Raw genomic sequence first — 25506 nt, 5'->3', positions numbered from 1 at the left:
TGTTGCTAAGGGTTACTCACAGTTGTATGGAGTGGACTACATGGAGACATTCTCTCCGGTGGCTAAAATTGGTTCTGTTCGTGTACTCATTTCCTTGGCAATTATGTATGATTGGCCTCTCTTTCAACTTGACATAAAGAATGCCTTCCTCCATGGTGATCTGGTGGAGGAGGTTTATATGGAGCAACCACCTGGGTTTGTTGCTCAGGGGGAGGTTGGTAAGGTGTGCAAACTGAAGAAGGCAATTTAATTGGTTGAAGCAATCTCCACGTGCTTGGTTTGGGAAGTTCAGCGAAGTGGTGAAGAGTTTTGGAATGAAGCAATGCCAGGTTGATCACTCAATGTTCAGCTATGACTCAGAAGCTGGGAAGATTTTATTAGTGGTCTATGTGGATGATATTGTCATCACTGGTAGTGATAAATTGGGGATTGGCAAACTAAAGGTATTTCTGCAAAATCATTTTCAAACAAAAGACCTTGGAACATTAAAGTATTTCTTGGGAATAGAAGTTGCCAGGTCAAAACAAGGTGTAAATCTGTGCCAAAGGAAATATGTCCTTGATCTATTGGAAGAAACAGGACTGTTAGGTGCAAAACCGGCTGAGACCCCTATGGAACCAAATGTTAAGTTGAGCAGTGATACAGGAGAAGTATTTGAAGATCCTGGAAGGTATAGACGACTAGTGGGAAAGCTGAACTATCTGACTATCACGAGACCCGACATCTGCAGTCAGTGTGGTGAGCCAATTCATGCAGAACCCTCGTATACCTCACTGGGATGCAATCCTTAGAATTGTGAGGTATCTGAAAGGAGCTCCAGGCCATGGGCTATTGTATAAACCAGGGGGAAAACTTAAAGTAGTTGGGTATACAGATGCAGACTGGGCAGGCTCAGTGAATGACAGAAGATCTACTACAGGCTATTGCACATTTCTTGGAGGAAATCTTGTGACATGGAAGAGTAAAAAGCAGACGGTTGTGGCCAGAAGCAATGCTGAAGCCGAATATAGGGCCATGGCCCACACCACCTGTGAATTAGTGTGGTTGAGGAATCTCCTACAAGAAATTGGGTTTCACATGGATAAACCTATGAGATTGTACTGTGACAACCAAGCTGCACTCCATATCTCTTCCAATCTTGTCTTTCATGAGAGAACAAAGCACATAGAGGTTGATTGCCACTTTGTGAGAGAGAAGATTCTTGCTGGAGAGATAAATACAGAACATGTGGGCTCGAATGACCAGTGGGCAGATTTGTTTACAAAAGCTCTAAGCTCAAGGAAAGTGAACTATCTATGTAACAAGCTGGGATTATATGACATATATTCTCCAGCTTGAGGGGGAGTGTTAAAGTGTGCCGAATAGGGGTAGTTTAGTCTTCTTATGTTTGTTAAGTAGCTTGCTTATGTGGCAGTGTTATTAGAGTTACTCTGCCCCACACTTAAGTAAGGGCATTTTTGTCTTTGTAAAGATTATTAGAGTCTAATATAGATTAAGGGGGTCGACTGAAGGGGTAACCCATCAGATTTCGACAGACCCTTCTTCTTCTTCTCTCTTCTTCTTCTTCTTCTTCTTCTTCTTCTTCTTCTTCTTCTCTTTCTGGTTCGGACTACTGTAGCACCAGTCGAAACATCTATTAAATCTTTTGCTCTCAATCTGTCTACGTGCAGTCATGGCACAGTCCCTGCCACCAGGATCTTGAACCCCTTTTCTCCATCAAAATTAATGTGTTGGTGTGGGCTGCAGTATTAAACAGGTGTCTTACAAATGTGAATCTGATTAGAAAGGAAATGCAGATTCTTGATCTGAGTTGTATTCTTTGTGGGCAGGGGACTGAAGACGCAGATCACCTCATCATCCACTGTTCTGTTGTCTCCCGTTTCCAGTAGCACTACCTCAATGCTGTGGGGGTGTCCTGGGCCATGCTTAACTTGGTCTTGGATATCATATGGGGCTGGAACCTGCCAGGTCTGTCAAAGACTGCTAATTGTATATGGGTGTCTATTCCTGCAGCTGCCTTTAGCACAGTGTGGGCTGAAAGAAACGGAAGACTTTTCCATCACACCTCTAAGGATGTGGACGGGCTAATTTCGTTGTCTTTTGGAAAGCTGGTGTATTGGGTCTCAGCTGTTAAGGGGCTTCAGCAGCAGAATCTGCCAGCCTTGCTGAGATCTAGAAGTCTGTGGGAGTTGTAATCTTGTTGTAGTTTGTGTTTTCCTTTGCCTGGCCAGGGATTTGTTTCTTGGGGGCTTGTTACATCATGTTCTTTCTAGTTTTTTAATAAAATTTACCTTACCTTTTTCAAAAAAATAAAAAAATCGTGCAGATCATCTTATTTCATCCATTAGAAATGGAGTTCTACTTGCAGATAGGTCATGTTTAGATGACCTCAATTTGTTTTCTATTAATTTCTTTCCTGGAATTTTCATATTAACTTTGATGTTAATTTTTTTTTTTTTTGATCAATAACTTTGAAACTTTTATTGATTAAAATACTTTAGGATACAACAATAAGTTACAAAAGAAATCAACATAGTAAGCTGACCCAGTACAGAATTACAAGTGTGCCCAAAATATATCTTTTCTGTGAACCCCTTGCTTTGCTAAGCTATCTGCGAAACTGTTTTAACTTTGATGATAAATCTTAGACTGAACTTAAATCTTGTTCATCTTCTATATTCATTATCATCCTTTTGACCACATCATTGGAGATAACACATAATGTTACCATTTTGTTTGGGTTTTGTAATGATAACTTTGTAATAGTAGTTTTTCTTTTTCAGGAATTACCAAATGGATCAGAATGGACATTGGACATGTTTACGGAAACCTTTATGACAAAGTTGAAGTCATATCCTTGAAATTTATTTGTGGTGTTACATACTTACCCTGTGTATTATTGGCAAAAGGAGTCATTCCATCTATCAAATTTGTTTTCTTAGCATATCTAGTACTGTTGCTGATAGAGTTGTTGCCTTGAAGAGCATAGCTGCATATCGAAGTGGTCTAGAAATTGATACACATGTTAATAAGAAGGATGCGGAGGAAGGACTTATTGAAACCTTAAGTGGTATGGGATGTAATGCGCTTTGTATACATGATATTTTAGCATTGTTAATTCAGGTGTCTTCATATTTATTGAAAGATGATATTTCTTGTGCTATTTCTATTTACAGCTGGGAAGCCCATCCGCATCCAGAATAAGCACCTTATTGATTATATTTTTACATGTAGTTTGGAGGTTGCTTTGAAGTTCAACTTGCCAATGCAGATACACACAGGGTATCAATTTAACCTTACTAGCATAACCCTGTCAAATCGGAAGCTCCCTTGTGGTTATCCTCTGTTCCCTCTGTTTTCATTGTAATTTTATGGGTTTTCTTTTTGCCCTTTCTTTTGAGCATCAGTTTTGGAGACAAGGATTTGGATCTGAGACTGTCTAATCCTCTTCATCTGCGGACTGTTCTGGAGGACAAGAGATTTGCAAGAAGTTGTATTGTGCTTCTCCATGCATCCTATCCATTTTCAAAAGAAGCTTCATATCTGGCCTCGGTTTACCCCCAGGTACAATCTATTAGTTTTCAAGGAATCAGTGATCAGGAAGGTATTAAGTTACAGTTCTAATTATCCTCACAGATCACATAATGTCTCACAATCAGGTCTATGTTGACTTTGGACTGGCTGTACCAAAGCTTAGTGTCCATGGGATGATATCTTCAGTCAAAGGGCTTCTAGAGTTAGCTCCAATAAAGAAGGTGATAAAGTGTGCAAGTGTTTGATCTATCTTTATTGTTTATAGTTTCAGTATGTGCAGTCATATTAACTTGTGCATATCAATAACCTTGTGTGGCTTTTTATAATATACAATCTTCTTTTGGATATAAACCATGCGTTGCATTTCTATTGGCTAATATAAATAGTATATATCTTTAGAAGAAAATTCTATGGAAGGATAAGCATGAAAATTTAGAGTATGAGTGCACCATCATTATCCATGACATGACATGTTTTACTTGCAGTATTATGATATATTAGATATGGATAAACTAGATTTTCTCTTGTATTTATCTCTCTATGTTGTTAACTACAAGTGAACAAGTGCTATATGTTAATTTGTATTGACCAAAATGCTCCCGGGCTCTCTTTAAGAAATGATTTATCCTTTTCTCTATTCCTGCTAGTTCATATCCTAGTTGGAATGCTCAGAAGGAGAAAGACTATGAAAAGAAATATTTTTAGGCCTGATGTGTTAGATGGAGCATGGAGTTGGTTATATGTGGATCTATGTGCCCCCCCTCCCCCCTGCCCCGCGCAGGCCCCAAATCCAATAAACTTCCAATTAACCTATGCTTGAAGTTCTATTTCAAAGGAGAGGGGTGGAGGTCGAGTAACAGTGAGGGCTAAGCATCCGACCTCTCCAGAGAGACAAAACCCTAGGAGCAAGAGATCTTGTCCAAAGAAGTCTGTGAACAAGTGGAGGGGCTGAATTGTCAAGTGAAGGGGAAAGTAAGTCAGATGAATTTGAGACCTCCAACATTGTAGTGCCTTCATGACCAGACACCCGGGGTTTCAAGATTTTAAAGTTTTAATACAGAACAACATTTTTAGAGGAAGATGATAGCGGAATCTAGAAAATCTTACTAGATCTGAAGCTGTAGCGGGGATTGGTAGGGAAGAAAAGAGCTCCCTTGGCAGGGAGCACAACCAGTGCTCAACTGGACATAAAACGTTCTTAGAGGCTCAACAAACACAGGGAGTCTCGTTGGTGGTTTCCAACTGTCCTTGCAAGAAAAGTGATGGTACCTTCGTAAGGGCCTCATTTTTTAACTAGGGTCAACTAGGCATTCCTTAAGTAACTTTGCCTTTTTTCTAGCCTGGTGGAAAGTGGTACCTTGGGTCAAGTTCCAATCCATTTGTACCCAATCCCAACATTCCTTTGGAACCTAAATCTTCTGGTGTGCTTGTCAATTCGATTAAGGCTGTTGGAAGGGTTAGAAATCAGGTTTGACATGGCCAAACTAGGTTTGGTAGCTGGCAAAATTTTCTAACCCAACCTGGGAACTGATTTCTCGGTGATTTTGATATCTGAAATTTTGGGATTGATCTTGCACCGAACTGGACCAGATTTGAAACCCTAATTAAAACTGATCATACTTGATACGGAGACCACAAAAACGCAGTTCCCAAAGTGGTAGTTCACACCCAATATTAGTCTCAAAATCGGCCTCCAACTGAAGATGGCGCAGTGTGTATGTGAAGCTGGTTCAGCAACACTATTTTAGCAAATTTGTTCTCCAACTTGCTTGGATTGAATTGATAATGTGAACCTGATATGCCTTGATGTTTTTCTTGCAAAAACATAGTGGAGGACTGATATAAAACAACCCCCATCAAGGCTAGGTCGAACTAGGGTTTCTAGGAGACAAGAGAGAAGAAAAGAGAGCAAGAGAGAGTGGAAAGAATAGTTTTTTCGCCCCTCCCCTCTTAGTCTCTTATATGGAGCACTCTCCTAATCTATTTAGGAGTTGATCCAAATCAAATTTGGATCAGGACTCTATCTTTAATTGATAAGCATTATCCTCTTAAGAGGATAGGTGCATTTTCTCTAATGATTCACATCCCAAGGTGTTTCATACTTGCATAGCCATTTTGGGCTTGAATATTGTATGGCGTGGGATCCATAAGGGTCTCACACAAGTCCATAAGGGTTCCACCCTACCTCTAAAAGAGGTTAGGCCGAATTCGCTGCTCATGGTAGTGAACCCCTGACTCAATCAACTTGGGCTTAGTTTGGGCCCAACATTTACACTTAAATGATCATTGGATTCAGCCACTCTATGAAGACCCAAGGATAATGGACTTATGTAAGATTGTTAGAATGTTAGAGTGATGTTCGGCTGATAAGAGTTCTTATTAGCCCATACTTATGTTTATCTTATCTTGTAACTGGGCCTGTGCTAATGGGCCTAATCCTGTTTAATGTTTTAAGTCATCTGGGTGTCCCATCACTAATCAGGGGCATCCCAGTAATTTCTTGTACTTTGTACTACATTCATATGTAAATAATAGCATGGTCGACTGTCTAGTACAGTTCAACATTCACTGCATTTCAGAGTTTCTCTTCTCTCCTTTGCTACTTCGAGTACAACTCCTAAGCTTACATGGTATCAGAGCAAGTTCGAACCTAGGGTTTCAGCAGGCGCACTCTCTTCTCTTGCTGTCTTTTCATCTTCTCTCTTCTTTTTCTGGGTTGCTGCAGTAAAGACCTAGGGGTGTAAGAGAGTAAAGCAGATTTGAACCTAGGGTTTCTCTTGATTGTAGGACTCAAGGGAAGTAAGACCCAGAAGTAGATGTCCTACTAGGTTGTTTCCAGTAAGTAGTAGCTATTTGGCTACTAAGAGAGGTTTGTATAGGAAAGACCTAGTTGAGGACTGATTTCAGCAGTCCTAGCACTAGCCGAAAGGGGGAGAGCTTCCTCTACAGTTGCAGCTTCGGTGCTCCAGCAAGACTTGCGCAGAACAGTGGTAAAGATTTAGCCTCTTCTACAGTTGCAGCTTCGGTACTCCAGCAAGGCTCTTACATAACAGTGGTAAATATCCCTATTTTCAGGTCGGTTACCAGCCCTACTTTAGACCTGCACAGCACAGTGGTAAAGACTTACACTGCACAGTTGCAGCCTCAATTTTTTACTTGCTACTGTACCCGAACTGGTTCAGTCTAAGTGAAGTTTATCTAGTGTGCTACCAGCACTGTGAACACTGTGGCCAACCCTACAACACTGTGAACAACTCTAGGACTGAAGTCAGGATGTCCTCACTATCCGGTGAAGTTTCCTCTAGAGATAACAGACCTGTCGCAAGGTCCTTAAACCTGGAAAACCCTAATCTGCACAACTTACAGATTACAAGTGTGCTGCTGGATGAGTATAACTTCAGAGAGTGGTCCGTCTCAGCAAGGCTATTCATTACCTCTCGTGAACTCACAGGCTATTTGGATGGAGACAAGAAAGAACCAGAGGTTGGCAGTCCTGAATACACTGTGTGGCGCAAGGAAAATGCCACAGTCATGTCTTGGTTGCTGGCCTCCACGACTCCTCGGGTGGCCAGAACTGTTCATCATTTCCCTACAACCACTAAAATTTGGGAGAAAGTATCCAAGACATACGTTACAACACTGGAAGGCCTCTGGGAAGAGCTTGACCATCACTTGATTTTGGATTGGGAAAATGCCAAGGATAAGGAGAGGCATGACAAACAGATCGAGGAGAGCAGAGCCTTCAAGTTTCTGGCGGGCCTAGACCCTGTATATGAAGGTATAAGGTCACAGATTCTAGGGAGAGATGAATTACTTGAGCTTCACCATGTCTACTACCTGGTGAGGAATGAAGAAGTAAGGAGAAAGGAGATGCAAGTTGACTCCCAGACACAATCCACAGAACTATCTAGAGAACATTCAGCCCTAGTCTCCACCAAGGGAAATAGATTTTCAGACAAGAAGTCCCTCAAGTGTACCCATTGTGGTGGTGAGAAACACACAAAGGAGAAATGTTGGGTCTTGTACCCTCATCTGAAGCCAGCTGCTTTGAGAAAGGACAAAAAGCAACATATGGGCCACACAACAAGTGGGAATCTTGCCACCAACAACAGCAGTGACAACTCACAGAGTACTCAAACAGTGTCCTCTTCCACCACAAGGCAGACTGCTGACTCCTCTGGACCAAGTACTTTGGGCTTCACAGCTAGTGAGGTAGAGGTTCTCAGCCGAGCATTTGCCCGTCTGAAGAACAATCCTTTAGCTTCCACCTCGTTTGCCAAATCAGGTACAGCCTCTGCATTTAGTGCAACTAGTTCCATTAATTCTACCTCTTGGGTGATTGATTCCGGAGCCACTGACCATATGACACATATGTCCTCATTATTCTCTTCGTATCATTTGTTGTCTGGCCAGGATAAGATGAGAGTAGCTGATGGGTCTCTCTCTACCATCTCTGGAAAGGGGGTGATTGACCTAAGCAAGGATCTCTCTCTTAAATCAGTCCTACATGTTCCTAGTCTTACATCAAATTTGTTGTCTGTTTCAAAGCTTACAAAAAATTTGAACTGCAGTATAACTTTTTTTCCTTCTCATTGTGTCTTCTAGGACAGATTGACGAGGAGAATGATTGGAGTGGTCATGAGTATGGGGGCCTCTACTATTTTGATGCAGATATCAGCTCAACCCTTCAAGCTTCTGCTACTACTAGTCTGAAAAGTGTGGAGTCAATAGCTAGGCTGCACCTGTGGCATGCTAGGCTAGGTCATTTGTCTTTTTCTTCTTTAGCAATGTTGTTTCCCGAATTATGTAAGGGCATTCCAAGTCAGAGTTTAATTTGTGATGTGTGTCAAATGTCAAAACAATGCAAATCAATGTATCCAGTTTCTAGTAATGAAATTCAAGCCCCTTTTGATTTGGTCCATTCTGATGCTTGGGGTCCTTCACCCATTGTTTCCATTGATGGCTTCCGTTACTTTATCAGTTTTATTGACCATTATTCTCGGTGCACTTGGATTTATCTGTTAAAAGGACGTCATGAAGTTCCACGGATAACTATGATGTTTTGCAAGATGGTTGAAACACAATTTGATAAGAAGATTAAGCAAATTCCGTTCACACAATGCAGCTGAATACTTTGAAAGATCCCTGAGCTCATTCATGGAAGATGCAGGTATGTTACACCAATCATCGTGTGCTTACACCCCTCAGCAAAATGGGGTTGCTGAGCGCAAGAACAGGCACCTATTGGAGACAGCTCGAGCTCTACTTTTCCAGCATAATGTGCCCAAGCAATATTGGTCTCAAGTTGTTCTCACTGCATCATACTTGATAAATCGGATGCCATCTAAGGTATTGGGTATGAAGACTCCTTTCTCTGTTTTGTGTCCCACTCTTCCAGAATTTCCTCTTCCCCTACCGGTTTTTGGCTGTACATGCTTCATACATGTGAAGGATCCAAAGCAAACCAAGCTGGATCCCAAGGCTACAAACGGAATATTTTTGGGGTACTCTCCTACACAAAAGGGGTACAAGTGTTATGATCCTGTTTCCAAGAAAAAGTATGTCACCAGAGATGTAGTCTTTTTTGAGTCTTAACCCTATTTCCAGTCTTCTCAGAATCCTCTTCAGGGGGAGACTAGTGGGTTGGAAGAGGATTCTCATTCCCACTTCTTTTTTGTTCCCCTTTCATCACCTTCCACTACTCCTAGCTGTGACATTCCGGGTCAACCTAGTGATGCTCCCATTGTGCCAGTTACTTTTCCTGATATAGCAGATGCTCCTGAAGGTTCCAGTAGGCAAGAGAAAGAGATACTTACATACAACAGAAGGAATAAGGGCCCTCAACCTCATGATTGCAACCAGTTGAACCCAGATCAATCTGTCTCTGCAATCCAAGGTAATTTTGATTCACTCAATTCAGATTTGGATCTTCCTATTGCTCTCCGTAAGCCTGTTCGTTCTTGTACCACTCGGCATCCCATAGCTGATTATGTTTCTTATTCACACTTATCCCCTGCCTATCATTCCTTTGTGTCTACCCTTTTCTCTGTATGTGTCCCTTCCAGGTACTCAGAGGCGGCATCTGATCCAAGGTGGAAAGAAGCCATGAATGAAGAAATGAAAGCAAGAACGTAGGAATTGGTGGACCTGCTAGAGGGGAAAGGCACTGTTGGGTGCAAGTGGGTATTCACAATAAAGCACAGGGAAGATGGGTCAATTGAGAGGTACAAGGCCAGACTTGTGGCAAAGGGATTTACACAAATGGAAGGAATTGACTACAAGGAAACCTTTGCCCCAGTAGCAAAGCTCAACACAATCAGGGTTCTACTGTCACTAGCAGCAAAATTCTCTTGGGAACTCCATCAGCTGGATGTGAAGAATGCCTTCCTAAATGGTGATCTTCATGAAGAGGTATTCATGGAACCCCCACCTGAATATGATGTTGGAAAGAAGGTGTGTAAACTAAGGAAAGCATTATATGGTTTGAAACAGTCTCCCCGGGCATGGTTTGAGAGACTTTGTATGGCCATGAAGAAAGTGGGGTACACTCAGAGCAGTGTAGATCATACATTGTTTACAAGGAGACAGGATGACAAACTTCCAACACTCATTGTTTATGTGGATGATATGGTGTTTACTGGAAATGATGTGAAAGAGATGAAGAGGTTGAAGGAGTTCTTAGCTTTAGAATTTGAGATCAAAGACCTGGGAAATCTGAGTTATTTTCTTGGGATTGAAGTTGCTAGATCAAGAGAAGGAATCTACATATGTCAACGAAAATATGTGCTAGATCTCCTAGAGGAAACATGCATGATGGGGTGCAGGCCAGCAGACACTCTAATAGAACCGAACCATGGATTACAAGAATCAATGGGTGAGGAATACTGTGATAAAGAAAGGTACCAAAAATTGGTAGGAAAATTGATATACTTATCCCTTACTCGGCCAGACATTGCTTATGCAGTGCATGTTGTCAGTCAATTCATGCACTCACCAAAGACCCCTCATATGAGAGCAGTGGAAAGAATTCTCAGATACTTGAAGATTTTCCCAGGGAAAGGAATTCTATTCAGGAAAAACAACAGACTTGAAATTGAAGCCTACACTGATGCTGATTGGGCTGGGTCTGTTGGAGACAGAAAATCAACCTCAGGTTACTGTACATTCTTGGGAGGAAACCTAGTCACATGGCGCAGTAAGAAACAGAATGTTGTGGCTAGATCAAGTGCATAAGCAGAATACCGAGCTATGGCACACGGTGTTGCTGAACTCTTATGGCTCAAAACTCTTCTTAATGAGCTTGGTATCAAAACTGAGGGTCCTCTCAGGCTGTATTGTGATAATAAAGCTGCCATCAACATTGCCAACAATCCCGTGCAGCATGACATGACAAAACATATTGAAATCGATCAACACTTTGTCAGAGAAAGAATTATTTCAGGAGAACTCTGTGTGCCTTATACTCCATCAGAGATGCAGATTGCAGATGTATTAACTAAAGGGCTGTTAACAACAAAGTTCAGGGACTTACTTGGCAAGCTAAACATGATTGATATCCATGCTTAGCTTGAGGGGGAGTGTTAGAATGTTAGAGTGATGTTCGGCTGATAAGAGTTCTTATTAGCCCATACTTATGTTTATCTTATCTTGTAACTGGGCCTGTGCTAATGGGCCTAATCCTGTTTAATGTTTTAAGTCATTTGGGTGTCCCATCACTAATCAGGGGCATCCCAGTAATTTCTTGTACTTTGTACTACATTCATATATAAATATATAATAGCATGGTCGACTGTCTAGTACAGTTCGACATTCACTGCATTTCAGAGTTTCTCTTCTCTCCTTTGCTACTTCGAGTACAGCTCCTAAGCTTACAAAAATAAAGCCCATTAGGTAATCAGCCCTGTAATGGTCTCTTACACCTAATCTCTGAGCCCACAATCATTAGAACACTGCTCACAGGGAAGGACTTAATTCTGTTTTGGTTTCTCCCCATTCTCTTGAACCTTTCTCTTCTTTTCTCTGCACAATCTTTTTCTTTTCTTTTCTATACAGTTTTTAAATCAGATCAGTTGTTTTTTTTTTGCACTTTCTATTGGTTAATATGTGAAATCAAATGGTATTTCGAAAAAAAAGTGTTCATTGTTTTTTCCTCTCACAAAGAGTTGTGATAATTGAGTTCTCTCTCTCTCTCTCCCTTTGTTGCTCTTTTCTTCTCTTTTTCACCTGTCATTGCAACCGGGTAGGTTCTCCATTCCTCAGTTGCAATCGAACCATTCAGTGCCCTTATAATCATATAGCCCTGTTCAAGTTTTCCATTCCCCCACTCCACCTTGAGCAAGATGTGGATACTATTTATGGCCTGCAATCCATCTTTTCAAAAGCAATCCATTTGTTTGGTTTGCATACGATGTTGTAGAAACATGCTTTGGAGGTTGTGTTAGAGTCAAATAAAAAGTCTATGCGAAAACTCAGAGTCGGTGTTTGTCTGTGATAATATGCAAATCCGGCCTGTTGTTGAAGCTTATCTGGTGGTGGCTGGATTTTCTGATGTTTGAATCCAGAGGAATTCAGTTTGCGTTGTAGCTTAGCAGGAATCTTACCTTCTTTACAACAGTCCTTAGACAGTTTAAGGGCTTTTAGATGTTGAGAACCATTGCTGCTGGAGATTGGATGAGACGAAAGGCCCCCAAAAAATCAAGAAAAAACAGAGTAAGTTTTTTTACATTGGTCTTTGTGGAGATGTTGAAATAATGCTGCCCAATGTCCATCAATACAGACATCTGAATGGCACATAGCATGGCTACTCAAGACGGTTGGCAGTTAATATCTGTCCAAATGCCAAATTGTGTGTGCTATTACTATTAAAAACTCCATGAGGTACCTTTTTGAATAGATACCAATGTCTTCATACCACAACGTGGGAGAGATCGCCTAGAATAGCAGGAGATGTTCCAACCTCATTTTTTTGAGAATTGCAAACCAATCAGCTCTTTTTGGTTTCATTATCTTCATCCACGCATCTTACAATTGATATAGACTGATTTTCTGTGGAGAGAAATGGATAATCTGTTTTGTGAGGGCACTACATTGTTTTGTCATCTTTGATTGGAGATGAGATATAACTTGCTTTTGGGCCTCTGTTATATCATCACCTAATAGTTTCATGTTCAATGGGTAGCTTTATTGTTATGTTGCAATGGAATACAAATTGGAGTCAAAGCCAAATAGTGGTTTTCATTGGCACTATTGTTGGGGGACTTCTTTTGTTCAGTTCCCTGGCCTGGTAGCTCCAACCTGTTGATTTGCACAATGCTTATAGGTGGTAAGAATGATCATTCTCATTATCCTTTGTTGCAGATCAGGACACCATCAGTGGCATCTGCAAGAATAATCAGTCCCATGAGATGGATGAGGGCAGGGAAAGCTGGTGCGGAAATGGTTAAGGGGGAAACATTCCAGCATCTAGAGCATTTTGGCAGAATCTCTGGTCAATATATAGATGATCTGTTTCATGAAACAATAGGGCTTTTAAAATTTTAAATTGGTTACATGCAAATGACATGTAACTTTAACTAAAGGAGGGTATATTTAAGCCCAGTGGGATCAGCCCACAAGGTATATTTAAGTTTATTTGAAAACCTCTGGGTATGTTTTAGTCTTTTACCCTAAGAATTATAGTCTATGCCCGGGCCTGGCCCGGACCCCAGGACTGAAATATGATCCCAGGCCGGCATATGGGTTTATAGGACTAAATAATAAAGTTTTAAATATTTATTTCTTTGGTAAATAAAGTTTTAAATATTTTATAATATTTTATATTATATCAGCATGTATGGAATACATGAAAGAACTATTGTACGGGCTTAGGCCAAGCCAAGCTTGGCTTTGGGCTTAGGACATTGAAATTGTTACCACCCAACATTCATGGGTGTCTCTTCTTATATAGGTGAAGGCAAAACATCCACTTTCATACTTGAGCAATGTGGGACAAAGAATATGCAAGGTCTTCATTCTCATAGTGCTTGTTCATTCAACATCCTAGATTGTAGATGAAAGGCATTAGTAAGGATTAGAATAAGCTTCAAAGAAAAGGTTGGAAGCTGGACAAACTAGGGACGACATTGGCAAACCTTTTTTTTTATGAATGATAATAGATTTATTAATTCAGAAACTAATTTAGAGTGAATTCATACAACACCCCAGGGAGAGGCACGAGCTGCAGCCCCTCCTTGAATCTTACAAGTAAACTAGGAAAGAAAAACAGGAATCACAGCTGAGCCCAAAACAATTCTTCCCTATTTACCCCTTGCTTGGCTAACACATCTGACAAAGTATTTGCTGATCTCCCCACCCACTGTACAGTGACCAACATATTCCTTGTCAACCAACTGGGATTTGATATTGCCTGATTGGGAGAAGTTGGGGCTACATAATTGTGAAATGGATAATTGATTTTGTAATTTTTTTGTTCTAGTTTTGTTATTAGGTGTTGCCTTAAGACCTACCCAGGATTTACTAAGCTCCTTTCTTTTTTAATTTTAGTGAAAATTTCTCTTATACTTATCAAAAAAAGAAAAAGAAAAAAACTTGGTTGTTCATTGTCCTATATCGCTTAAGTATGACAATGAAGGCTTTGCCTTCATATCTATAAGGAGTGCTACCCAAAGAGAATGACTCGTTAACTCTTACATGAGTTGACCAGTTGAAATCTGTGAACTCATGAATATATGTAATATCTGTTAACAGTAGTTGTACTATGCCGCAGGGGCATTTTTGTCCTTGTACCTATTTTTTATGTCACCCTAACATAAATAGAAGTGCTGGTGCCGCCAGCCTATCTTTTTGACTCCAAAACATGGTATCAGAGCATCGATTCTGAGATTAAAGTCAGTTCGACCATCTTTTTGCTTCAGTTTTCTTCTTCTTCTGATTGAAGCCAGCAGGAAAAACACATCGATTGACCTGTAAGTGTCTTTTTTCTTTTTCTTTCTTGGTCGTGTGCCAAGAACCCCCTAAAAAGGGGGTACACTCATGCTGTGAAGGGTGTTTTCAGTCCCATATGGAACGTGTGATATTGTTTTGTACCCTGTAACTGGGTTGTGGTGGCCTAGACGACCTGTGTCTGCTGTAGCAGCAGTTTTATATTTGTTTGTGGTGTTTGGAGTGCTTGTATGGCCTGAAATAGAGTGTAGTGGTCCTCATAGGGGCTGTCCAGACCAGTAGAATAACTGTCCCTTCTCTGGAATTCATTTCAGCAGTGTAGTAGTGTGCATTCTTTGGTTTAATTGAAGAGGAACTGGCCTGCAGTTCTGGTTTATGTGAATTCGAATATTCTTGTGACAGTGGCGAACTATGTAATTAGGTCCTTTCTATCAATGTCTTCGAAGGATTCAGTGACCTCTGGTGGGTCTTCTGGCCACAGCGGAATGAGTGGGGCATTAGACATGAATTTGCCTATGGCTGTAATCCCGTTTGATGGACTTAATTACATAGAATGATCTAAGGATATTAAACGCTACATAACTGCAAGGGAGAAAATAGGTTATATCAATGGTAAGATAAGAACCAAGGTCAGGAAGTGCAGAACATGATAGGTGGGACCAATAAAACATGATACTGTCGTGGCTATTGTTGTCTATGATGCCACAAGTAAGAAAACGTTCATGTGGGATGAAACTGCCTTTGAGATTTGGGAGCAAGCTAAATCTACTTACTCAGAACAATGTCATTATGCGGAGACTTATCAGTTGCAAGCTGCTTCTTCAACTTGCAAGCAAGGGGAGAGGAGTCTCAGCAATGGTTTTTTGCTTGCCTTTTGGGGCTGAACCCAATGTATGAATCTATTAGGGTTTAGATACTGGGAAGTAAAGAGCTCCCATCAGTGCAGGAAGTATATGGTCTAGTACAGTCAAAAGAAAGCAGGAGGAATGTTATGAATTGTTCGGAGGGGGAGCTGGTTTCTCTAGCTGTCAAGGGAGGTACAAATTCAAGTAATGGAAGTTCTGTTAAGAAGATTGATTCTTGGAAAAGGGTGGAAGACAAAGATAAGCTGTGGTGTACTCATTGCCAGCGATGCATGCACACTAGGGACACTTGTTGGGATCTCCATGGAAAGCCTAAGATTGATTCTCAAAAAAGGGTGGATGACAAAGATAAGTTGTGGTGTACTCATTGTCATCCTCCTACCACTAGCCCAAGACAAATAAACTTCACCAATCCTACCTTATTTGCCCATGGAAACTTTGTTTCCCAGGCCATGTGAGGTTCTAGTTCTTTCTCAAGTTAAAAAGAGAAGCTAAGAAGGGTAAAACTGTAAAATGACAAAAGAGACCTGCCATATAAGGGTAAGCAACAAAAGGAAGAAAAGTAAGTTTGTAAACTTAAGGCAATGAACTTTTTTTTGATGGTGGCAATAAACTTTATTGACAAATGAATAAAAATAGTTGATAAGTTGCATTTTTTTTTGAGGAAGGGATTGTTATTGCTTTATTCTCTAGCACTATTGGAGAAGGTGACTCTCTTAGGGCTGAGATCCTTGCAGCGCTTGCAGGAATTTGAAGAGCAAAGGAATTAAATATCAGCCGTTTGATCCTGGAAGGTGATTCGAAGGTGGTGGTTAGTTGGTTGAAGACAGAGGACAGTGGTTTGTGGAACTTTAACAATGAAAAAAAAAACAGTTCTTATGGCTGGGTAGGGACATTGAGATTCACTACAGCTGGGTGAAGAGGAGTGTCAACTCATTTGTGGATGGGTTGGCCAAGCAAGGAGTGAATAGGGAGTCTGTATTTTGGGCTAATTTTTAATCTTTTCTCTTTGCACTCCCTTTGTTTTCTGTTTTTGGGGAGCTAAGATATTTTATCTCCCCTCTTGTATCCATATTCCCTCTTTTCTTTTAATTTAATGAAGCTGGTATTATTGATCAAAAAAAAAAGTTGCAATATTTTTTTAGGCTAAAAAGTGTTAGTTTAAATAAATAAGTTTCATAGTTATTTTTTATCAAACCTATCTGTTCAATTGATGAAATTAATTGAATAGTATTAAAAATTGTAACATTGGTAATGTTTACAAGGATGAGCGCATGTTTCTTATTTTTTATATGCTTTGTTTTTTCTTCTTGTACTTGTAGCCTCAAATATTAAACATGCAATTCTTTACAGGTCATGTTCAGCACTGATGGTTATGCATTTCCTGAAACCTTTTATTTAGGTAAGTCAATAATTTTACTTATCAACAATATCTGATGGCTATGCATTGATGATGATGCTAATTTTATCAATATGATCAGAAAATCTACTTTTTACTATGAAGCTGTAAGATGCTGTAGGATTATTTGTATTAATATCTATGGTTAAGTTTCATGGAGGAAATGCTACTCCAAGAACATGACATCAAAAATAACTTTCATAAAACACCAATAATAATGTTCAAGGTTACCAATCAAAGGAGATTCCAAAACTGTGGTAGGATGGCTCACAAACAACTCTAAGACAACATGACAGTGCAAATATACCTTAGCACAAATCAAACAGATTGCTACAGAATTGGTAGTGATGTGGTCATAGATGCATAGACCAGCAAACAGTGTAGCTGATTCACTTGCAAAGCAAAGGATGAATAGGGATAATTTGTACTAGGGGTGCACAACAATATAATTGTCTCTTTTTCCTAAACATAAGTGAAGTATACCAATAAAAAAATAATAATTTCTACAATGTATTGATAGCATCTGGCTTAAAGAAACTACAGCCCTACCTAAGATAGGACCCAATGAACCAATCTCAATAATTTACCTAATCTAACTTGAGTAATTATAGGAAAAATGAGCAACATTCCTAAATCTTTAAGGACTAGCCTGAAAGTAAAGATTCTCATTATAGGATGTATATTCTTTGTAAGTTCTCACCTCTTGTTTTTATTGCATGATTTTTGACTTCTTTGGTAGTTAACCTGATAATCTTTTGAATGACATCAAGTTTAAGTCAAATGTGTAAGTTTTGGCACCTCAAATTTAGAATGGAAGTGTAACGATAGGCTTTAGACAATCTTTCTCTCCCACTTTTGGTCAAAATCCAAAAAATTGACATGATTTTAATATATTTGCTGTTTCACATTCCATCATCTACAAGGGTTTTGTGACTAATTCTTCCTATTTATGTTTTATTCTAGGATGTTCCATTAAACCACAATGTTTTTAATACAAGCATTTTCTTCTTAAAGGCACTAATGTTTGCTATGCTTTTCCCTGCCACTGGCAGCAGTCGTGACTGGAACACACTCTAACAATGTGGAATCTCTAGCAAGCATTCACACTAACAATGTAGAATCTCTAGCAACATCTGGAAGAATGTTGTGATGAGCGTGAGAGGGTGAGGGAGTAGATGAGGGTGATCTGGTGGAGCCGAGTGAACCTCTTACCAGGATCTCACCCAATGAATGAATATCGTAGACAGCTGGCCTCACAAGGCTAAATAGGAGTCTTTTAGGGGTTCAAAGTATTGTGTCAGTAGGAAATATCCAGGGAAATGGCTATTTAGAACCCGTTTATGCTTTTCTGCTATCAACTTTAAAGATTAGAAGATATTTGATCATTGTGTATCACAATAAAACCTCTTGCTAACCCAAGTGTTCCCAGACCTGCAAGGGTTTCAGAGAAAAAGTAGAAGAAGAGAAAATTGAAAAGGAATGGGTGGCAGAGTCCTTCTCTCTGGCCGGCCCTAATTGCTTTTATTAAGACTTTGATTAGAGGTACAAAAAAATGCAAAAAAATCCCCTGATTAGTAATACTAGCACTAATAACTTAAGAGCACTAATGGGCCCGAGGACTAAAGCGGAATAATTACTAACAGTAATAAGAAGAAAAACAAAACATATAATAGGACAAATAGGTCCACACATGAGAGAATCATCTACTACAACACCAAGTATTGACATAATAAAATTGCTAATTGTTTTATTCACAGGAACTACTGTTATGTTCTTCTTTTATCACCTTTCGTTTTTTACTCTGTAGGTGCTAAAATAGCACGAGAAGTTGTATTTTCTGTTCTATGTGATGCATGTGATGATGGTGACTTCACAATTCCTGAAGCTGTGGAAGCAGCTGAAGACATCTTTAAGAAAAATGCAATTCGGCTTTACAAAATTGATGGGATTATTGATCTTTTTGATTCGAAGAATGCTGTATCCAATGACTTAGTAATGACATTTCAAAAGGACATTGTGTTTATACGGATTATCTGGGTTGATACCTCTGGACAGCATCGATGTCGTGTGAGTTTGTCATTAATTGGAAGGCTCTGATTATTAACATGTTTTTACTGTTTTTGTTATTATTTGATGGAAAACGGCAATACGCTAAGAAGTTTAAATATAATAGTTTTTTAGGAGAAATTTCTGGTCAAAAAAATAAGTTTTTAGGGAGAAAGGGAATGGCTTGTTTGTATATTCTAAGGCAAAAAACTACTGACAAATTAATAGAACTCAAGTGGTGGTTGTTCAGTGTCAAGACAAATTTGGTGGTTAAAGGTGCTTATGGATTTTCCTTTAGTTATCTACTACTTAAAAGGAGCTTTTACTATTACATCTCTGACATTTCTGCATATCTGGCTATACTAACCTGAATGGCAACATCAAAATTCTGAAGAGTATCCTTATAAATATCATAGGAGATGATCATCTTGGGTTAATTAGGATTTGAACACATGACGACAAGGGACAATTGATAGAGAAAAGGTTCAAGTTAATTATTAATAACTGGATAATATAGTACAGAAGAACCTCATCTTGGAATTTAGATATTTAGAAAGTTTTCCAGAAAGTTCAATGGGGAAATTTGTCCTGGAGAAGGATCCTGAAGATTATTATTGATGTGGATCCTCTTCCCTTAAAGGACTAGAAAGTATTATTAAAACTGATATGAGATTACCTTCTTTGGTAAACTCATGTACCTTTTTGTTAGTAAGAGTGATGTGCCAACAATATGCAAGTATAGCCCAGGTACAGTGCAAAGTTATATATTAGGAAGTTAGAAAAGAAGGAATCAAACTAGGCATAAGAGTTGTATTTTATCCTTACGTCATTTGGGAGTGGGTAACTGTTAATGTTCCATCATTACCATCTCTAAGAAGCATTTCTTTAGAAGCCGATTGATTTTCAAAAATGCAATTATTCCTCTCAACCCGTACTAATACTAATGTAAGGAGGAGAAAATTGCTACTAGGGTGTATGGGGTTGGTAGAAATGAATAGATATAGTAGAAATTGTGCAGGGAGTGAGGGGTTTCAATTAGATTTTCTTATAAGAAGAGAAGTAAATCAGTCCTCTAATATCAAGATTAAATTTAGTGATTAGTAGAATAGAACAGATCTGAATAACTGTATAAGAGAGGAAGATGGCGAAGAGAAGAGGTAAGAGAAGAAGAAGTCGAATAATCACCCTTCTCCTCTAACCCTATTTTTTTATTAATCTCTAAAAAATTGATGAGGACAAGTATACCCTTAAGTGGGCGGCCAGCATGGCAATTACATAAAGAAAGTAAAATAAGAACAAATAACAGGCCCATCAACATAAAATAAAAGATAAAATAAAGGATATCACATGAGAGGCTGTTAGGGCCCATTCAGCCTAGTCTCTTTACACTCCCCCTCAAGCTGAGCATAGATGTCAATCATGCCTAGCTTGCTTATATAGTGTGTCAATTTCCCCCTGGGAACTCCCTTGGTTAAGATATCAGCCAGTTGCTCTTCTGATGTGATAAATGGTAAACAAACTTCTCCTGAAGAGACTCTTTCCCTTATGAAATGCCTATCAACCTCAATGTGCTTAGTTCTGTCATGCTGAACAGGATTATGTGCAATGTTGATAGCAGTTTGGTTGTCACAATAGAGCATCATTGGTTTTTCATAGTCCACACCTAACTCCTCTAGAAGGGATCGTAGCCATAGTAATTCTGACACACCATGAACCATTGCCCTGTATTCTGCTTCAGCTGAAGATCTAGCAACTACTGATTGTTTCTTACTCCTCTAAGAAACAATATTCCCAGCAACCAGAGCACAATAACCAGAGGTGGACCTTCTGTCATCAATACATCTTGCCCAATTTGCATCAGTAAAGGCTTCCAGCTTCATGTGACCATGCTTAGCAAATAGAATACCTTTCCCTGGAGTACCTTTCAAGTAGCACAGAACCCTTTCTGCAGCAGCTAGATGAGTATCTCTGGGAGAATGCATAAACTGACTGAGAACACTTACTGCATAGGAAATATCTGGCCGAGTCATGCAAAGGTATAACAACTTCCCAAGCAGTCTTTGAAACACTCCTTTATCAGACAAAGGTGCACCATCTGTGGCAGAAAGCTTATGATTAGGATCAATGGGAGTGGAGATAGGTTTAGCTCCAAGTTTACCAGTTTCAGCAAGAAGATCAAGGACATATTTGCGCTGAGATATGAATATACCATCCTTAGATCGAGCAACTTCAATGCCCAAGAAATACCGAAGATCTCCCAAATCTTTGATGTCAAATTCAGAGTTGAGAAATGCTTTTAGTTTGCTGTCCTCTTCAATGTCATTACCTGTGACCACAATATCATCAACATAAACAATCAAAAAGGTCACCAGAGAGTCATTTCTCTTCAAGAACAGTGTATGATCAGATTGTGTTTGAATGTAGCCAAAGGAGACAAGAGTAGCCCGAAATCTCTCAAACCAAGCCCGAGGAGATTGTTTGAGACCATAAAGGGATTTGTGTAGTTTACACACCTTGCCTTTCATTTCTTTCCCATACCTTGCCTTTCATTTCTTTCCCATACACTCCTGGAGGTAGGGACATATAGACCTCTTCATGCAGTTCTCCATTCAAGAAGGCATTCTTAACATCAAACTAGTGTAGGGGCCAGTCAAAAGTAGCTGCTAGAGAAAGTAAAACCCTGACTGAAGTCATCTTAGCTACATGAGCAAATGTCTCCAGATAGTCAATGCCATACATTTGGGTGTAACCCTTAGCAACCAATCGAGCCTTAAACCTCTCAACAGAGCCATTAGAGTGATATTTAATAGTAAACACCCATTTACAACCCACTGGTTCCTTTCCTTCCGGCAAGTCCACAATGTCCCAGGTATGATTCTTATGCAGTGCATCAAGTTCAGTCATCATAGCATCCCTCCATTCAGCTTGAGATAAAGCTTCCGGTACAGACCTGGGTATCATATGGAAAGAAACAGAGGCAAGAAAAGAGTAGTAGGAAGGGGAGAGAAGGCTGTAAGATAAGTGTTTGGATATACAATGGGTTGTACACTTCCGCTTGCCCTTGCGAAGAGCAATAGGAAGGTCAAGGTCTGGAACAGTCAGAGATGGGTTAGTAGAGGGTTGACATGTTTCCTCAGGAATGATGGGAGTGGCAAGATGCTCTTCTGAAGGAGTGGAAACAACCTGCACATGTCTGAATCTCCGCCTTTGGTACCACCTCTGGAAAACAGGAGCAGAAGCAGGAGGGGGAGCAGGGACATCAGGGGTAGGTCCAGTGGAAGAGGAGGACACCCCATGATCGGACTCACAAGGAATGGGAAGCGGAACAGCTGGAGACATAGCAAAGTACTCATCAGATTTCTCTCCCTCAGGAGGAATACTGAAGAAGGGAGTCAACTCTGCAAAGGTGACATCCCGAGATACAAAGCGGGTGCCACGAACCGGATCAAAACAGCAATAACCCTTTGTGTGGAAGCATATCCCAGAAACACGCACTTATGAGCCTTGGGTTCAAACTTGTGCCTTTGGTGACTATGAATATGCACATAGCAAGTACACCCAAACACACGGAGAGGAAGAGAAAAGAGATCCTCATCCGGCAAGAGAAGACTAAAAGGGGTTTTAAAGCCAAGGACCCGGGAGGGCATACGGTTGATCAGAAAGGTAGCAGTAAGAACAGCATCTCCCCAAAACTTTATAGGAACATGGGATGCAAATAAAAGGGATTTGGCAACCTCAACCACATGCCTGTTCTTTCTTTTCGCTACCCCGTTTTATTATGGAGTGTAGGAACAAGAACTTTGATGAATAACCTCAAAGGTTTCAAGATAGGTGGAGAGGGTTCTCTCAAAATACTCCTTAGCATTGTCAGAGCGGAATATTTTGATATGGGTATTAAACTGGGTGAGGATGAGTTCATGAAAATTTTTCACAATAGCTGGTACTTCATCCCTGGATTTCATGAGATAAATCCAAGTGTAACGTGAGTAATCATCAATGAAAAGGATAAAGTACTTGTAACCCCCCATGGTTGGCATGTGATATGGCCCCCACACATCAGAGTGAACAATATGGAAAGGAGAAAAAGATCTTTTATTGCTAATTGAATAGGAATGTCCACAATGCTTTGCCAGCTCACATGATTCACAATGAAGACTCGATAAAGACACTCCTTTAAACATATCTGGGAACAAATGACTCAAAGCAGAAAAGGACAAGTGGCCAAACCGAAAATGACATAATAAAATTTTGTTAACAGACTCTGACACGACTGACTCTAAGGCAACTCCATGAGGTAGTCCCAAAGCTTGATCTGGTGTGTCCAGCAAGTTTATTCCGTTCGCCTCATGGCCACTCCCAATCATCCTCTGAGACTGCAGGTCCTGAAAAACACAATGAGTGGGAAAGAAAGTTATGCTGCAATCCATTGACTTTGTTAAGTTACTAACAGATAAGAGGTTTGTGTTAAGCTTAGGGACATGGAGAACAGAAGATAAGAACAAGGTGTCAGAGGTCTTTATATCACCTTTACCAGAGATGGGGGCAAGGGACCCATCGGCAAGGGATATTTTCTCTTTCCCAGAGAGGAGGTGATATGAGCAAAACAAGTTAGATAGGCTGGTCATATGGTCTTGCACCGGAATCAATAATCCAAGGGATTTTACGATTACCTGAAGTTGAAGCATGATTCGCAGAAGCACGAGTACCTGAGTGAGCAAAAGCCGATGAAGATGATGTATTGTTGGAAGGGTGAGTTGAAGAAACCGTAGCTTCTAGGTGATTTAGGAGCCTTCCATACTTCTCAAAATCCAGCTTCATTGCAGCCAACTGCTCAATAGTTGATTTTTCTTCGCTTTCCTTACTTCCCCCTTCAGGCACTGTAGCAGCATTAGCAGTCTTGGATTTTCCCACCTGACTGCCCTTCTTAGGGTTATTATTGTTCTTAAATCTATCAGGAAGAAGTTCAGGATGAAGCTTCCAGCAGGTGTCCTTTGTATGTTGTGGTTTCTTGCAATATTCACACAATTGCTCTCTTTTCTCAGTAGGGCCCTTCGGTTTCATTCTCGCATGTGCAAAATGTTCTGTAGATGGACTCTGCAACTGCACCTGCCGCCTACTCTCCTCACTACTTATCATAGCATATGCTTGTGAAAGAGTAACCTCATCCCTGGCCAAAATGTTTTGTCTGATAATATCAAACTCAGGGTTGAGTCCAGTGAGAAACTCAAACACCCTATTTCTCTCCACTAGCTTTCTATACATTTCAGCATCCTTTTTACTCTCCCATACCACTGTTTCCATAACATCAATTTCCTGCCATAGGGACTTTAGTATAGAGTAGTAGATTGCCTCACTCTTCTCCCCCTGTCTCAGGTTCTTCACATCACTTTTCAATTTGTATGCTTTGGTTACATTCAGTTTCTGTGAATAGGTCTCAGTTACACTGTCCCATATCTCCTTAGCCAAAGACATCCAGAGATAGTGCTGGCTTATATGAGGTTGCATAGAGTTGACTAACCATCCTAAAACAGTATAGTTCTCTTGCATCCATCTTTCAAATTCAGGGTCTGTCTCTTCGGGTTTCACCTTGCTGCCTGTGAGATACCCGAGTTTTCCTCTACTACAAACATAGATTTTTATAGACTGGGCCCAAGCAAGATAGTTCGTCCCATCTAGCTTAATTGTGGTAACACCCGTCAAAACAGAATCTACTGGAGCAGGTCCAGAAGCTGGCACCTGCTTGAACTCACTTCCGTATGTCTCCATTAATCAAACGAAAATCAGTGAACAGAAAATTTTGACTATATAAACTTACTTGAAGTCAAAACAGAACTTGGGTGCTTGAAAAACTAGGGTTTTGCTCTGTCCAGCAGATGGGCGGGAGAGAGAAGACACTACCACACCTACCGGAGTAACCCAAACTCTTCCAAACCTGAACTGCCCTCCTTTAGCAGTCACAAGACACCTTCCAAGCACAGAGCGCCACACCCAAGCTTCACCTTTCCTGGTAACTCGAAAATCTCCATTTGGCTAGGGTTTTGGGCAGCAGCAAAACAACATCACTTCTTGGCAAAATCTGGCCAGAACTAAACTCTCCAAACCCTTCTACCAACTAGGCAAGTGATTCTCTATATTATAGAGAACCTATCTCTCCATACACTCTCTTGATTTTAGAGTGTATAGGAACAAAGAAAAAAAAAAGAAGAAAAAGGAACTGAACCCTCTCTGATACCAAGATGTAAATCAGTCCTCTAATATCAAGATTAAATTTAGTGATTAGCAGAATAGAACAGATCTGAATAACTGTATAAGAGAGGAAGATGGCGAAGAGAAGAGGTAAGAGAAGAAGAAGTCGAATAATCACCCTTCTCCTCTAACCCTACTTTTTATTAATCTCTAAAAAATTGATGAGGACAAGTATACCCTTAAGTGGGTGGCCAGCATGGCAGTTACATAAAGAAAGTAAAATAAGAACAAATAACAGGCCCATTAAGTGAGGCCCATCAACATAAAACAAAAGATAAAATAAAGGATATCACATGAGAGGCTGTTAGGGCCCATTCGGCCTAGTCTCTTTACAAGAAGAAAGGAGTGACCTAGAGTAGTAGAGGAGCTAGTGGTATTGTGGATTTTATGGGTAGGTAGGAACTTGTGGATCTTCCTATGCTGGGTTGGAAGCTCACATGGACAAATAATCAAGAGGAGGATTTTTTAGTGAAGTTG

The 25506-nt window shown here is 40.1% G+C and overlaps 1 protein-coding gene across 6 annotated transcripts in view; it reads left to right on the top strand.

Annotated features, from left to right (window-relative positions):
* NODGS (nodulin/glutamine synthase-like protein) overlaps nucleotides 1-25506 on the top strand; it is a 99546-nt gene that overhangs the window by 7665 nt on the left and 66375 nt on the right. For all 6 annotated transcript variants that reach the window (XR_016077239.1, XR_016077241.1, XR_016077240.1 and 3 more), the window contains exons 3-9: nucleotides 2784-2848; nucleotides 2952-3070; nucleotides 3177-3282; nucleotides 3408-3564; nucleotides 3660-3755; nucleotides 16692-16740; nucleotides 18545-18804. Coding sequence is in view for 3 of the 6 variants with exons in the window: in XM_088889420.1 (XP_088745546.1) it covers nucleotides 2784-2848; nucleotides 2952-3070; nucleotides 3177-3282; nucleotides 3408-3564; nucleotides 3660-3755; nucleotides 16692-16740; nucleotides 18545-18804 (852 nt within the window). In the remaining 3 variants the exon portion in view is untranslated. The remainder of the gene's footprint in view (nucleotides 1-2783; nucleotides 2849-2951; nucleotides 3071-3176; nucleotides 3283-3407; nucleotides 3565-3659; nucleotides 3756-16691; nucleotides 16741-18544; nucleotides 18805-25506) is intronic.

The sequence above is a fragment of the Nelumbo nucifera genome, chromosome 6 (genome assembly GCF_055504915.1).
Source record: "Nelumbo nucifera cultivar China Antique chromosome 6, China Antique-T2T, whole genome shotgun sequence".
NCBI classification, from domain to species: domain Eukaryota; kingdom Viridiplantae; phylum Streptophyta; class Magnoliopsida; order Proteales; family Nelumbonaceae; genus Nelumbo; species Nelumbo nucifera.
This window is presented reverse-complemented; position numbering and strand designations above follow the sequence as displayed.